The following is a 15,375-nucleotide window of genomic DNA, read 5'->3' as shown; positions in this document are numbered from 1 at the left end:
ATGGCTGCAAACACTTCTGTCAATGCTCCTACGATGATGGGATCGACCATTGTCAAATCTCATCCTGAAAAACCAAAGAAGTTCAAGGGAGAAAACTTCAAAAGATGGCAACAGAAGATGATCTTCTACCTCACCACCCTAAATCTTGCTCACATCCTAAAGGAGGTATGCCCAACTACGCCCCTAGAAGCAATCACTCCTGAAACTGAAGCTGCCAAGCAAGCGTGGTTGCATTTAGACTTCCTATGTCGCAACTACATCCTGAGTTGCCTGGATGATACCTTGTATAATGTCTACTACAATGCCTTTGATACTTCAAGACAATTGTGGGAGGCATTAGACAAGAAGTATAAGCTGGAAGATGCTGGTACTAAGAAATTCCTTGTTGGAAAATTCTTAGATTATAAAATGGTTGATACCAAGTTGGTAGTCAACCAGTTGGAAGAATTGCAAATTATCATCAGTGATTTGCAAAGTGAAGGATTGGTTATTAATGAACCATTCCAAGTTGCTGCTGTGATTGAGAAGTTGCCTCCTGCTTGGAGAGAATTCAAATGTTATCTCAAACACAAGTGAAAGGAGTTGTCCATGGAGAATCTTACTGTGAAACTCCGCATTGAAGAGGACAACATAAAAGGAGACAAAGACCCACGTAAAGTTGAAGCTAATGCCCATATTTCTTAAGCTTCAAGACGTCATCCCAAGAAGAGTCAAGCCAAGACAAATAATGTGAATCTTGGGTCGAGGAGTGACGCCAAAAGCGCATTCGTGCAATCTTCTGGGTTTGTGGCAAGAGTGGCCACATAGCTGCAAATTGTAGACACAAGAAGGGACAAAGCTCCAACAACCAAGTCAACACTGTAGAAGATGACAATTTAATTGCTGTCATCTCTGAGGTAAATATGGCCTCTGACACCAAAGGCTGGTGGATTGATACTGGTGCTATTAGGCACGTCTGTGGGGATAAATCACTGTTCACCACTTATGAGAAGCTAGATGGCAGTGATAAAACATGAAAAACGCTTTAACAGCCTCAGTGGAAGACAGAGGAAAAGTCCTGCTGAAATGGACTTCTGGAAAGATACTTACCCTCACTGATATGTGGCATGTGCCAGAGATTCGAAAGAATCTTGTGTTAGGAACTCTACTTAACAAAAATGGGTTCAGCTTGTATTTGAGTCAAATAAGTTTATTCTGACTAGGGGGTATGTATGTGGGAAAGGGCTATCTGAATGATGACACGTTCAAATTGAATGTACTGGCAGAAGTGCCCAAGAACAACAATAATAATAACAACTCTTCTGCCTATATTGTTGGGTTGTGTGATGTATGGAATTCTAGGCTGGGGCATGTCAATTATCATTCTTTACAAAGAATGGTAAATGTAGGACTATTGCCTAATTTTAACATTGATAATAGACACAAATGCGAAGTTTGTGTTTAATCAAAGTTTTCTAGAAAATCATTTTCGTCTGTGGAAAGAAGTAATGAATTACTTGATTTAATCCACAGTGATGTATGTGATTTGAAAAATACTCCCACAAGAGGTGGTATGAGATACTTTGTCACATTCATTGATGATTGTAGTAAATATTTCTATGTATATTTACTCAATAGTAACGATGAGACCTTAGATGTTTTCAAAACATATAAGGGAGAAGTTGAAAATCAACTTGAGAGGAAAATAAAAGTGCTTACATCAGATAGAGGTGGTGAATATGAATCATCATTACTTTCTGAGTTTTTTGAAGTTAATGGTATAATCCATCAAACTACAACACCTTATACACCACAACAAAATGGTGTAGCTGAAAGAAAGAACCGAACTTTGAAGGACATGGTTAATTGCATGTTAAATAGTTCAGGTTTACCCCATAATTTGTGGGGGGAGACTTTGCTTACAGCAAATTTTATCTTAAATAAAATTAAGAAGACTAATAAATCACCTTATGAAGTGTGGAAAAAGAAGTTACTCTCATATAAAATACTCAAAATGTGGGGCTGTTTGGCAAAGGTACAAGTTGCTTTACCAAAAAGGACAAAACTTGGACCTAAGACAGTTGATTGTGTTTTTATAGGCTATGCTATGCATAGTGCTGCTTATAGATTCCTGGTGATTAAATCAAAAATACCTGATGTTGGGACTTTCTCTACCTTTAAAAAGATTAGAGACTCGTGCAAGCGCACACGGTCACAATTAATACTCGGAAGTAATCCAAGGTTGAATCCTTGGGGACTTGTTGCTTTTCAAAATCAAGTAATGCAGTGAAATGGTTTAAATACTCAATTGTGATTTAGGAAGAAAAATATGATGAAATGTTGTCGTTTGAGGTTTTAACTAACAAGCAATTTAATGAAGCTCAACCTCCTTGTCTCCTACCTTAGTTTTGATGCAAAACATGAAAAACACACTATGTTGGAAAAATGTACCAAGCGCAATTCCTGACTTTTCTTGGGATTTGAGTTCTACTCTTTCACTATCGCTTTTGGTTGCTGCAGAGGCTAGGGTAACCTACAATCATATTCCTATGTGTGATTACAATCCTAGAGAATATCTACCAACTCATTTGCATTATGGGTCAGAGGGCCTATGCCTATGACCATGTTTTATGCGCTTATTCCTAAGTCACATCTCATATTGGTTTCCTATTATTTTACCTAACTCACATTTCCCAAGGTTGGGCTTTGGTGTATAAATAAAGTTCCCACTGGTCAAATGGAAAAAATATGTAAAGAGAAGTTTTTAGAAACCAACCCAAAAAAGTGCCAGCGCAATCTAGCCAAAATCCCGAACGTGTTGAAAATCAAATAATTTGACTAAGGCATTCCACAAGGTGGTTGATAACTAATTTAGAACATAATTAAATGAAAGTAAATGCACGAAAACATAAAGAAAGTATTTTTCATTGAATTTAAATGAATAAATAAGCCGTACAAGAAGTTCTAGCTTGACCCTCTTCTCTCTCGAGCGTGAGGGGAGTTGAAACTCGCTAAAAAGCTTTAAAAGAACTGAATGAACAAAGAACGGAAGTAACAACTTGAATTAAAGCAATAAAAAAGGTAAAAGCGTGAAAAACAAAGAAATGAACAACTAGAACATGAACATAAACCGTAAAAATATGTTCTAGAACTAGAGAGCATCTAAAACAAGATGAAATGAAGCTTGGAAGGGATGAAATTCTACTGGATGGATGGCTCCCTTTTATAGCACCATAGGTTGGTTGAAACTCCCCTCCATTTTAGGTGGAAAAGGGTTGGGATTCACCTAACCACTTCACTTGGACTTGGACTCACGGTTTTGAACATGTGGGAAATGTTCTCCTTGCCCTTCATTAATCAAAACGTGCGTTTTGACAATTTGCCCTTCAAAAATGCGCCGAGCGCAATTCTGCAAAAACATAATTATGAATTAAAGCATTTATCTCATATTTTTTTTCTAAAGTACCATAGTTTGACTTTTATGAAAAAATAATCTATGCATTTTCTACTTTAAGAATATGTGGTCCGTTTTGGCAAATAATAATGGGAAAATGGGTCAAAAACGTGGTCAAACAGGACTACCGACACATGTTTTTGCAGTAAAAATTCAACCCTAACACCTGATATTAATAATAATACTATTATGGAATCTATTTAAGCTGAATTCTTTGAGGATATATTTCCTTTTAAAGAAGAAAGACCGAAAGGTAACGGTACCAAAAGAAATCATGAGGCTAGCTCTTTGAAAGGTCAAAATGATCAGGAAACCGAGATCGAACCTAGAAGAAGCAAAAGAGCTAAGAAAACTACTTCATTTGGACCTGATTTCATAACATATATAATAGATTGGGAGCCTCAAAATTTTCTGTGTCATCTCCAGATGCACCTTATTGGAGAGAAGCTATCAATAGTGAGATAGAATCCATTTTGCAAAACAATACCTGGGTATTGGTTGACTTACCTCCTGGAACTAAACCAATTGGAAGTAAATGGGTTTTCAAAAGAAAGCTAAAAGCTGATGGCACTATTGATAAATATAAAGCCCGTTTAGTAGCTAAAGGCTATCGTCAGAAAGAAGGGCTGGATTTCTTTGATACCTATTCTCCAGTGACGAGGATTACATCTATAAGGATGTTAATTGCTATAACAGCTTTACGAAATTTAGAAATACACCAAATGGATGTAAAAATCGGATTTTTAAATGGAGATTTAGATGAAGAAATCTATATGGAACAACCAAAAGGGTTTGTTGTAAAAGGACTTGAAAATAAAGTTTGTAAACTTGTCAAGTCTCTTTATGGGTTGAAACAAGCCCCCAAACAATGACATGAGAAGTTTGATCACACTATGTTATCTAATGGATTTAAGATAAATGAGTGTGATAAATGTGTCTATGTTAAAACCATAGATCAAGATTGCATCATTGTTTGCTTATATGTGGATGATATGTTGATAATGGGCACAACTAGAAGTGTCATTGATTTGACTAAAAGGATGTTGAATTCCAACTTTTATATGAAAGACCTTGGTCTTGCTGATGTTATATTTGGAATCAAAATAACAAAATGGATATATACTTTCTCAATCTCATTACATAGAGAAAGTGTTGAGAAAATTTGATCATTTTGAGAGTACGCCTATAGTTATTCCGTTTGATCCAAATTGTAAGTTGAAGAAGAATAATGGTGAAAGTGTATCTTCTCTAGAATACTCTAGAGTTGTGGGTAGTTTAATGTACATAATGAATTGTACAAGACTTGGTATTGCCTATTTAGTAGGAAGATTGGCAAGATACACTAGCAATCCTGGGCATGAACAATGAAATGCTCTAGTAAGAGTTTTAAAGTATTTGAAGTACACTTTAGACTATGGATTGTATTATACAAAACATCCATCTACACTGGAAGGATTTAGTGATGCTAATTGGATCTCTGATAGCATGGAGACTAAGTCAACCGGTGTGTACATATTTACCTTAGGTGGAGCAGCTGTGTCATGGAAATCTTCAAAACAAACGTGTATAACACGATCTACTATGGAATCAGAGTTTATAGCTCTTGATAAAGCTGGAAAAAAAGCAGAATGACTTCAAAACTTTCTTGAAGATATTCTGTTGTGGCCGAAGCCTGTAAGTGCCATATATATTTATTGTGACAGCTTAGCAGCCTCAATGGGTGCTAAGAATAATGTCTACAATGGGAAGTCACGACACATAAGACATAAACATAATTCTATCAGGCAGTTGCTCTCTAATGGAATAATTTCCATTGATTATATAAAATCAAAAGAGAATGTTGCACATCTTTTGACGAAAGGATTGTCTCGAGAGCAAGTTGCATATACATCGAGGGAAATGGGGCTAAAGCATATGAAATGAAATATCTGGTGGTAACCTAACCTAGTTGACTGGAGATCCCAAGATCTAAGTTCAATAGGCAAATTGTGTTAAGAAACCCTTGAGAGTTGGATCTAAGAACTTTGCTAACGAACAAGACCCATAGAACTCAATCCCAAAAACGCCAAAAACAAGTATGGAATCAACCCAAGGAAAAGTTTAAGAACGGATTACCTTGATGATCAATTCAAGAGTATTCTAAACTCGTGATTCGAATCACTCCACAAGAGGTATGATCAACACCGCTTGAATGATCCTAACATGCAAATTCTAAAGACACAAGAAATGGGAGATAAAGCTCTCAACCAAGCCAATGAGAAAACTCACTTTTCATTAAACTTCAAATTGTGTTACAACAAGACATCTCAAGGCTATATATAGCCATCCTATCAAGCCATATGAAAAGTCTTAAGCAAATGAAAAGACTTGTAACTTACAAGAAATGAAAAGACTTGTAAATGAAAAGACATAACTTACGAGAAATGAAAAGACAAGCAAATGAAAAGGTTAAGAACATGGAAAGACAACCAAAATAATTGCAATCCCGTCCATAATGAGGGATGTGAGTGTTTGACTTGGTTTTTGAATTGAATGAGTTGACTTTGACTTGTCTTGATGGAGTTGACTTTGACCTTGACCAAGTGGACTTTAACTTGCCATAAAAACACTTAAAAATGCATAACTTGCACCAAATTGAAGTGCATAGTTCTAACTTCTTGCACATCTTCCTTTATTTCTCTTGTCGAGTTCAAGAACGCTTGGACACAAAGTAGCAAAGCTTGTTGAAGTTTCCTAGCTCTCGATCTTGTAATCGGTCCATGAGGCATAACAACGGTAGCTCCTTGGTTCATATCAAATTGACTGGATAATTCATAGTTGACACACTAAGAAACTTATAGTTTCATTTCATGTCTATGATGTTATGTGTGTGATCTGTTGATGTTAAAGTCATATTGATATCTTGATTACAAGAGGAGTAGTGGCAGAATACTCTTAATCAATATCACCTATGTGAAAGTAGAATTGGGTCGGTTCTATGAGAACCTTTCAAATGACTTATATTCTCTAAAGCTCTCATGAATTTAGGATCTTGTCTATGACCAAAATGGACACAACCGTATAGAACTCAAAGATACAAGATAAGTTATGTGTGATATTTGTTGTCTCAATTTATCATGAGAAGGATAGTTCCAGAGCTAGTTCTCACTATTTCTTCGGTAAATATTCACTAAGGAAGGTTCAAGTCCAAAAGACATCTCTCTTGATGCATAACTTATCTATTTGCTCTTAACATCTTGGTCGTGTTTTGTCTATCTGATCACTTTCTTTCATGTGGGGGATTGTTGAAGTTTTAATGGGTGAAAGAAAGTGATTTTGATAAATAATTGATAAACCATTGAATATTTACGAATTTAACATCCGGAAATTAAATTCGTAACTATTAATTCACATATACGTTGTGAATCTCATTTTACATGTTGTTTATCAATTGTTTTAGTTGTTATGTTTCTTCATTTTATTGAAACTAGAGTTATATCTTTAAATAATGAGCTTTTTCTTTAGATTTTGTTAAAGTTACAAAGTTTCAATGGGTGCTGATTTGTTTTGCTTGTCATTAGTGCTTTTCTATAGCTATAGGGATACTAAGGAATGAGGTCCCCTAATCATGCTTATAGCTTGGGTATTTAGCAACGGGAGTTGTACTTACTCATGTTTGGGGTGTCTTGGAAGGGAACCAAGTCTAGCCGAGCACTAATAAATGTTAGCTACACTAGAGGGTAGGTTGATAACTTGTGAAAGCATGCTCAATCTCCCCTGCCTTTTCAATATTCGTTATTCCCCCGTTATCGTTTTCTGTGCTACTGCTTTCTTGTGTTGGCAGCTTTGATACTATTGTCTCTTGCAAGTTTATGTCGTCCTGTTATTACTTTATTTTATTTCTCCTAGATAATATACGTACTCAAACTCTGTACATTTTTATTTGTTGGTATCCGCTTTTATCGTTAAAATATAAATAAAAAATCCTCGTGGATACGACCTCATTACGTACTACAACCGGTGATTCGTGTATACTTACACGTGTTGTCAACACAGTTGTGTAGACGCAACAAGTTTTTGGCACCGTTGTTGGGGAATTTTTGCGATTTTATTTTAACATTGATATTTGTAGATACGGTGCTGAAGTAAATTTTCTTGTTTTCACATTTGTATTTTGCTATGTGTTTTTGCGAGGTGCATGAACGATTACGAAGGATTAGAATATATTATTGACCACGATATAGAGCGTACCTTCCGCAAAAATATACCACAGCAGAGGCGACACAAGCGACAGCCAACATGGACAGAATGAATCCACCAGTTCAGCCCAATATGCTTGTACGACCAAATGTGAGGATAGAAGAAATAGTAAATGAGGTTCCTTTCGCTGCTAACCCTGATGTAGTAGTGCCCTCTCTCAACATTGTACTCTTAGTAGACGACATCGACAGGGAAATCAGAGCATATGCAACTCTGGCATTTTACAATTTCAACCCAGTTATCACGAAGTCTGTTTGAGCTCGAAATCGCTGAGCTTGGATGGATAGTAGATCGGATGGTACGGGATGAACTACGACCAACGGTCCAACACCTTCCCAGTACCCTCTTGGGACCTGCAAAACAAAGTTAGTACTCCGACGAGCAAGTCAGTTCTAGTCCGAGCTAACTTGCCGAGTATATCTAGGATTGCGTACCTTGCATTTAAGGCAAGGGTTTCTATTTATAGAAACTGGGCTCGAAAGGAATTCTGACACACCCTAAAAACGTGGCGTGTTGTCGGGTTCAGAAGGGACTGCGTTACGAACTTTGTCATAGGTCGGCTCGGTGTCCTAGCTCATGCTCCGTCTACCGACCTAAGTGTTTTTGAGTCAATTCTTATATTTTGTGTGCGCGTTGATTTAACTCGCCTCTCCGAACATGACACGTGGCAAGCCAGGATTCGTATCCAACATTGGCCCCCACTTCGGTGGAGCGGAGATCGGCTCGACGAAGAACTCCGAGCTAACAGGAAATGGGTCGAATCCACGTGTTCATGTGTGACGTCATGGATATTGTCAGCCCTAGCTTCTGCTTCGAGAACTCAAACGTCACCACAGGGATCGCCTGGCGTGGACAAATCTTGTCCGTTGATTTCTCCTCGATCGTACGGCTCTTGTGCCTCCGGGCTGTCCTATAAAAGGCGAAGGTTTTTTCATTTTTACTTTTCACTTTTCACTTCGAAGTTTTTGTGTACCTCGGCCGTTGTCCAAGTCAGGTACTCTCTCCTTCTTCCCTTAGGTAGCTCTCTAGATTCCTTTTGTAGGTTTGTCGATGAGTAGCTCGTCTAGCGATTCGTCATCTGGGTCATCTAGTTCTTCTAGTTTAGATGACGTTTAAGAGGATCCGACCTTAGCTTCTACCTTAGGGAACCCTTGTGTCGAGAGTAGCTATGCTAACCCTAATATAGCCTCCACCTCAGGAAACCCTAACCCTAGTCTGGTAGTTGAACTTCCCCCCTCGACTTGCTCGGTAGGTAGGTTAGCCGAGCTCCGCAAAACCTACTCGATCCCCAACTCCATAGAGCTTAGGGTGTCCAACATCGGTGAGTCTCTCGACGAACCTCCTCCGGGCTTTGTCAGCTTCTACCCTCAGATGTTTAGTAGAGGGGTTAGGCTGCCACTTCACCCATTTATTCAAAGGTTCCTTAGAGCAGTTAACCTCGCCCCAACTCAGCTCTCTCCCAATGGGTGGTCTACCGTGCTCCGGGATAAGGACGAGGATAGGTTGACAGTAGACCAGCTTCTCGCCACCCACACAGTCAAAGCCTCTAACGAGGGGAGGGTAGGTTTTACCTCTCAACTCGGAGAAATGTAGGTCAGCTTATTAGGAATCCCTCTTCTAACAAGAATTGGAAGGAGTGTTGGTTCCTCGTCTCCGACGATTGGCTTGTGAAAAATGAATAGGGTGAGCCGATCTGCCACGTTCCTGTAGAGTTTGGAGACATAAGTCACTGTTTTAGGTGTGATCTAGGTTGTTTTTACACTCATGCCTTTGTTTCTGACGAGGTTTCATGGTGCAGCTCTGCCATCCCCCGTTCCGAGGATCAACAACAAATCTTGGGAGATCATCAAGCAAGCCCAAGGTCAGAGCCTAAAGTACGCGCTGTGGGGTGAAGCACTCGTCTCAAACTCCCACCTCTTCTCCAACGGTCTCAGTCCTGACGACCAACAAGACGAGTTCAAGAAGCTTCCCAAACCTCGGCAACGTACCTCACAAAAAAGGAAAGCTCCGGAAGGTAATCTGTCATCGACATTTTGGCTCGTTTAAATGTAATCTCTCGACTAACCTCGTCTTCTTTGCAAGGATGGCCTCCAAGTTCCTCGCACTCAACAGTACGAAACGACAGCGGGCCTTGGCCTCGGCGGCCCTACCGGCGCCTCCTCAAGCTCGTCATCGCACGAGCAGTGCCGATGTTCCGGCTCCAGGGATGGCCAGCTTAGCCAAGCTCCAAGCCCTCCAAGCTCAACCATTGCAGACCGTTGTAGGTGGCGAGGAATCAGTTACCCCTCTACAGCGGAAGAAACGGGCGAGGGAGACGCTTCCCTCCGATGAGGTCAACTCCAGGTCTCCACCTCCCCCCATCGTGGTTGACTCGGAGGAGGGGTCTCAACATGGTCGGCAGCACTATGACGAGCTCCCACTCCCCTTCGGGCTCGCCTTCTCCCACCTCAGCATCCACGAGGCCGCGACGAAGGTGAGGTCCTAGAGATCTCGCCGAGTGGAATGAGCTGTCCGGGTGCCCGAGGACCCGGTGGAGGCAGTGACGTAAGACTATAGCTCTTGCAGCAGAGGTAAGCTCACACCCGCTCTTCCCTTCTTCTTTTCCTTTATTCCTCTTGACCTAACCTCGAGCTTTTGCAGCTACACTACCATGCCTGCCTCTCGGCATCAATGATGAGCTTGGAGCTCGGAGGACGAGACTTGAAGGAGGAGGAGACGAATGCCTCTTACGAGTGGATGATCGCTGAGCTTGAAGCCGAAGTTGACCAGGGTCGAGCTGAGAAGGAAGCTGAGGCCGATAGGTTGAAGGCCTTGATAGCCCAAGCTCGCACTGACCTGAAGAATGCCCGGGGCCGAGCTGAGACTACGGAGAAGGGCTGGAATGAAGCTCAGTAGAATTTGGCCGGTTGGGCCTACCTGGAGAGAAGGTCAAAGAATTCCCCGAGTTCGATGGCCTAGCTCCCGACCTAGCGGACAAGGGCTTTTACTATGCTATCAACCGGCTCGACACTACTTGCTCGGAGGAAGCCATTGCCGCTGTCGAGTTGGAATATGATCCATCTGGGTGGACAGCCCTGCTGAGGCCAGCAAAGGGGCCGAGGCTGCTTGTAACACCCCAGGATTTTCAACATTCAAATAGGGAACGTTACTAAAAGCCACTTAAAAAGTATCACTCTACTAGAGGACTAAACCACTAAAAATACAACTTTTGACATTTCTCACCACGCCTCTGCTACGCTACTCTAATTAATAACACTTACATAAGCTGGCACTAAACAAAACAAACAATGCCAAAGTTCTAACGAACCCAAATCCTTCTCAGTTAATAATTTAGTAACAATCCAACCTTATAGAAATTTTTCACCGTAATCTTCACTAATCAAAAACCATCCACTACACAAAACTAACTTTCTCGAATAGCAGCAAAGAGAAGGCTAGTTCAAGTTCAGCTTGAACAATGTATTATCCTGATAACTATCTTCAATAGATCACATCGTCAAAGTTCAAGTAGCTAAATAAAATGTATGCTCTCAAAAGAATAGTGCACAGTCAGCCTATCACATCCTTTAAGAAAAATTGGAACTAAACAACCCAATTTAATAATCTCCAAATATACTCAGTTACAAATCAACAACTATAACTATCCTCTATCCAAATGGAAACTTAACGACGCAGCGTTAAATGGTCTCTCTAGTCAAATCTCCTCCTCGCCATCACCATCCCAAGAGCTAGCTCGATACCTGCAAAACTGGAGGGGGAAAAGAGGGATGAGTACAACCACAATACTCAGTAAGCAACCCTTATCTGGGGGTCACGCACAAACAGCATGCTTATCAAAGGATCAACACATCATGTTTATCATTAATCTCGAGCCTTAAATAAAAGAAACATATTTCAAGAAGCAGTTTATGTATAAGTTTTAACTAAAAATGCACCATACATGTCAAACTCAGGACATCTTAACTCACTAGTGCTCTTTCTTGATTACTCCAAGACTTACCCTTCGAGTCGTACCGACCCTTGACCTCTTGTAGCTAAAGCATCGACACTTCTCTACGGTGCTCGGTGTTGGACCTTGCCCCAAAGCCTCAACTACTACTCAACGTATTGGTCCTTGGCCTCCAAACAACTCCTAACCTATCACACTATGTTAGTCCTCCAAGTCTAACTCCTCGAATCGTATCAGCCCTTGCCATTTATCCCCAAGGCCCGACACTCATCTACAGAGGCCTGGCGTTCGACCTTGCCATTTATCCCCAAGGCTTCAAACTGTGCATCACATTATATTAGTCCTCCAAGTCTAACTCCTCGAATCATATCGCCCTTGCCATTTATACCCAAGGCCCGACACTCATCTACAGAGGCTTGGCGTTCGACCTTGCCATTTATCCCCAAGGCTTGAACTGTGCATCGACCCTTGACATTTATCCCTAAGGTATCGACGACTACTCAACGTATTGGTCCTTGACCACCACCACATCAAGACCCAATACTAATTCAACAAAATAGAATCACCGCGCCGACCCCTGACCCTTTGTACCCGGAGCCTCGACACTCATCTCTACCAAGTTGGGGTATCGATCCCCGACCTTTACACCTGGAGCCTCGATACCCAACTAGTGATGTGCCAGCCTTTTTGGCCTTGTTTGTTCTCCATTTACTTTATTACATCCCAGAACACTCAACAGAGTCCTACTACATACTTTCTAGGCCATGACCAATGCCGAAATTATCTCACAACAATGGAACATACGTTATACACAAAACCTATGTCACTATCATGTAGACATGGCCATCCAATATCACGAGGACACCCTTCTCTCAACACTCAGCATGCTTTACACACCACAACACAGATAATTCACAAAAGAGACATAACCGACATATATCCATATACGCATCCAACACTCTAAAAATTTCATAACAATCAGAACACGACTAACCCATTCACTTCATTAAGGACCAAACTCTCACCAGAGTACTACTACATACTTTCTAGGCCATGACCCATGCAGCACTCAACTCACAATAAAACCAGTATGCTTCCAGAACCAAAAACAGTAAGCTAAAAATGAAATCACATGTCCAACATGCATGCGCAATACAACAGATTTCTCCCACATTATTTCAGTATGCTTTTATGAACACAACCATACAACGATAAAACCATTCATAATCCATAATGCTTCCAGAAATACCACTAAGCATCAAATCCAACAACAAATCAATTATAAACAACCAGAACCAACATGATTTCATTCAACTACTTATAATCATTAGCCAATATTCAGAAAGACACAATCAACTTACATATTAATAAAAATAAACACACCGAAAGCACCAAACAATTCATACATATTCATACAACAAACATCCCCCAAGTAAGAACTACTTACTCAAGTGCCCTGACACCTTACTAAGCTCGCCGAAGGATTTCCTAAACCATAGGCAACCAAACTTAAGTTAGAAACTAACTAAAACTACTTTAATTAAATCAAAATCCAATATAAGTGAGTTGTTACCTACTAACTCACACTAAAACCTCTTGGGTTACGAGTGGGTCGACGTCGAGGGGGTTTGGGCTCCCAAATCTGAGTTCAAAAGGCCTTAAGCTTGTTGTCCCGATGTCTAAAAGCGATGAGTAATTCCGATTTGGGTCCGAAAAGAGTGGGTCAATGTTGAATCAATGCCGAAGGGGGTGGGTAACTCAAATCAAGCTTCGATTGGGTGCGCATAGGTGTCGAATGTTGCCAGAATGAAGAAATCATAGTCGATCGGCCACCAGAGATGTGGTTTGCACGTGATGTACGTGGGTATTCGCTGGAGTGCTCGAAGACGCTTGAAACTAATGCACAGGAAAAGGATCAACTTTGAAAACGTGCTGCTGGCCGTGTTTGTCGCCAGAACCCCGCGGGCCTGCCCCGTTTCCCGCACGCCACCATGTGTCTGCAACCCACCGCGGAACTAGTATGCTACTGGCGGCATCGCTGCAAACCCGAGCTTGTCTGTGGACGCCCGCGCCGTCAATCGTTCGGAGCCGCCATTGACAGAGCCTGAATAGTTGTGACGCTGCCGTCGAGGTGGGCAAACCACCCTAATATGGAGAAATCGCTGCCGGAGGGATGCACGAACAGGGTATGCGTTGCTCGTGGGTCGTCGAGAGGCCGGTTTTGTTCGATGGAGACCGCCGCACAACGGGTTTGTTCGCGTAAGATCTGTTGCCGCAACTTGATAATGTGGACGCAGCTGCTCGTGGGTGTGCCGCCATGGATCGCCGCTGAAGGGTGTCGAAATCACAAAGGGTGGGGGCTGGCGGCTGCAACAAGAAAGGGAAGGGAAGAAGAAGAGGAAGGAGAATAAGATGGGGCTAGGGTTATTTTGTTTTAATTTCCTTTTCTTTAACTTGTTTTAAAACTTAAAAGCCCAATCCTTTATTCCTAAAGGAGGCCCAACTAAATAACACAATGGCCCAAAACAATAAGCCCAATAATTATACTTTAGAAAACAAATAAAACCCACAACAACCCGAAATAAAATAGTTAATTGAAACTCTAAAACCCAAGAAAAATAATCCAATGAAAAAGTAGAATTTAGGAAAAAAAAAAGATTCCTAAAAACTGTGATTTAAAATTTAACTAAAAATCTCCTACACAAGTCGAGAACTTAAATCATCTTAATTCAATGAAATTAAACTTAATTCTAATTTAACCAAAAATTATAATTTAAAAACTATAAAATCCAAGAATTAAAGTTATCAGCTTACGAAAAAAATCCAAAGACACTATTTATCTCTCAAAATAAACGAGTCAGAGAACGCGGGGCGTTACACTGCTGATGTCGAAGTAGGGACCAGCAAGCCTGCCAACCCTCCGTAGGAATAGATCATCTCCGCCTTTTGTTGCTTCTTCTCCTTTTCCCTTTTTTGAATCAAATTACTGTACTGAGCCGAGGCATATTCACCTCGGCTTTTCATCAAACTTTTATTTTAATGAAATGCGATTTCGTTCAGACCCGAGTTACTCTTTCTGAAGTCCCTATACTTAGAGAAATTTTAATTTTAATTAGATTTCAGCTTTAGTTTTGGTCTCGTTATCTGAGCTTTTCAAGTCTAGATAATTTCTTTCCTATACAACGACTTACGAGCCGAACAATTTAGCTCAGTAGTGTGTTCAACGGAAGCATTTGGGATAACTAGGTTCCTACGAGCTGACCATTACTTCCAATGTTTGTAAAAACATAACAACTTAGTGTAGGTCTTTTAGTATAGGTCATACCACGTAGTCTTCCTTCGCCCCTATTTGACGTAGCTCGGTAGTAGTAGACGACACTAACGAATAAAGTCAAATTTTGTACAAGTTATTGGAGATCGGCTTTCATAAATGAATGAAATTTACACGTCGGATTACACACGTCTCATTGATAATAAACTCGCAAATGTTCGGCGTTCCATGGGTGGGGGAGTTGTCTCCCATTGAGGTCGGACAACAGATACGCTCCAGGTCGGAATATTTTCAAGACTCTGTACGGACCTTCCCAGTTCAGCTCAAGTGATCTGACATGCTGCATTACCTTTTTGAGGATGAGGTAGCCAGGCTTGAATGTTCTGACTTTTACTCTGGCGTTGTAGAACCGAGCCATACGGTTCTGATACTCTGCTAGCCTGAGCTGGGAGTGAGATTTTTTCTCCTCGAGCAGGTCAAGAT

The 15,375-nt window shown here is 40.8% G+C and overlaps 1 protein-coding gene across 1 annotated transcript; it reads left to right on the top strand.

Annotated features, from left to right (window-relative positions):
* LOC148209070 (uncharacterized) lies at nt 1-576 on the top strand. The gene has a single exon (XM_088117409.1). It carries the CDS (start codon nt 1-3, stop codon nt 574-576), a length of 576 nt encoding a protein of 191 aa, XP_087973535.1.
* The last annotated feature ends 14,799 nt before the right edge of the window (nt 577-15,375 follow it).

This window comes from Momordica charantia (assembly GCF_013281855.1).
Source record: "Momordica charantia cultivar OHB3-1 chromosome 9 unlocalized genomic scaffold, Mcharantia_2.0 BLBB01000009.1, whole genome shotgun sequence".
Classification (NCBI taxonomy): domain Eukaryota; kingdom Viridiplantae; phylum Streptophyta; class Magnoliopsida; order Cucurbitales; family Cucurbitaceae; genus Momordica; species Momordica charantia.
This window is presented reverse-complemented; position numbering and strand designations above follow the sequence as displayed.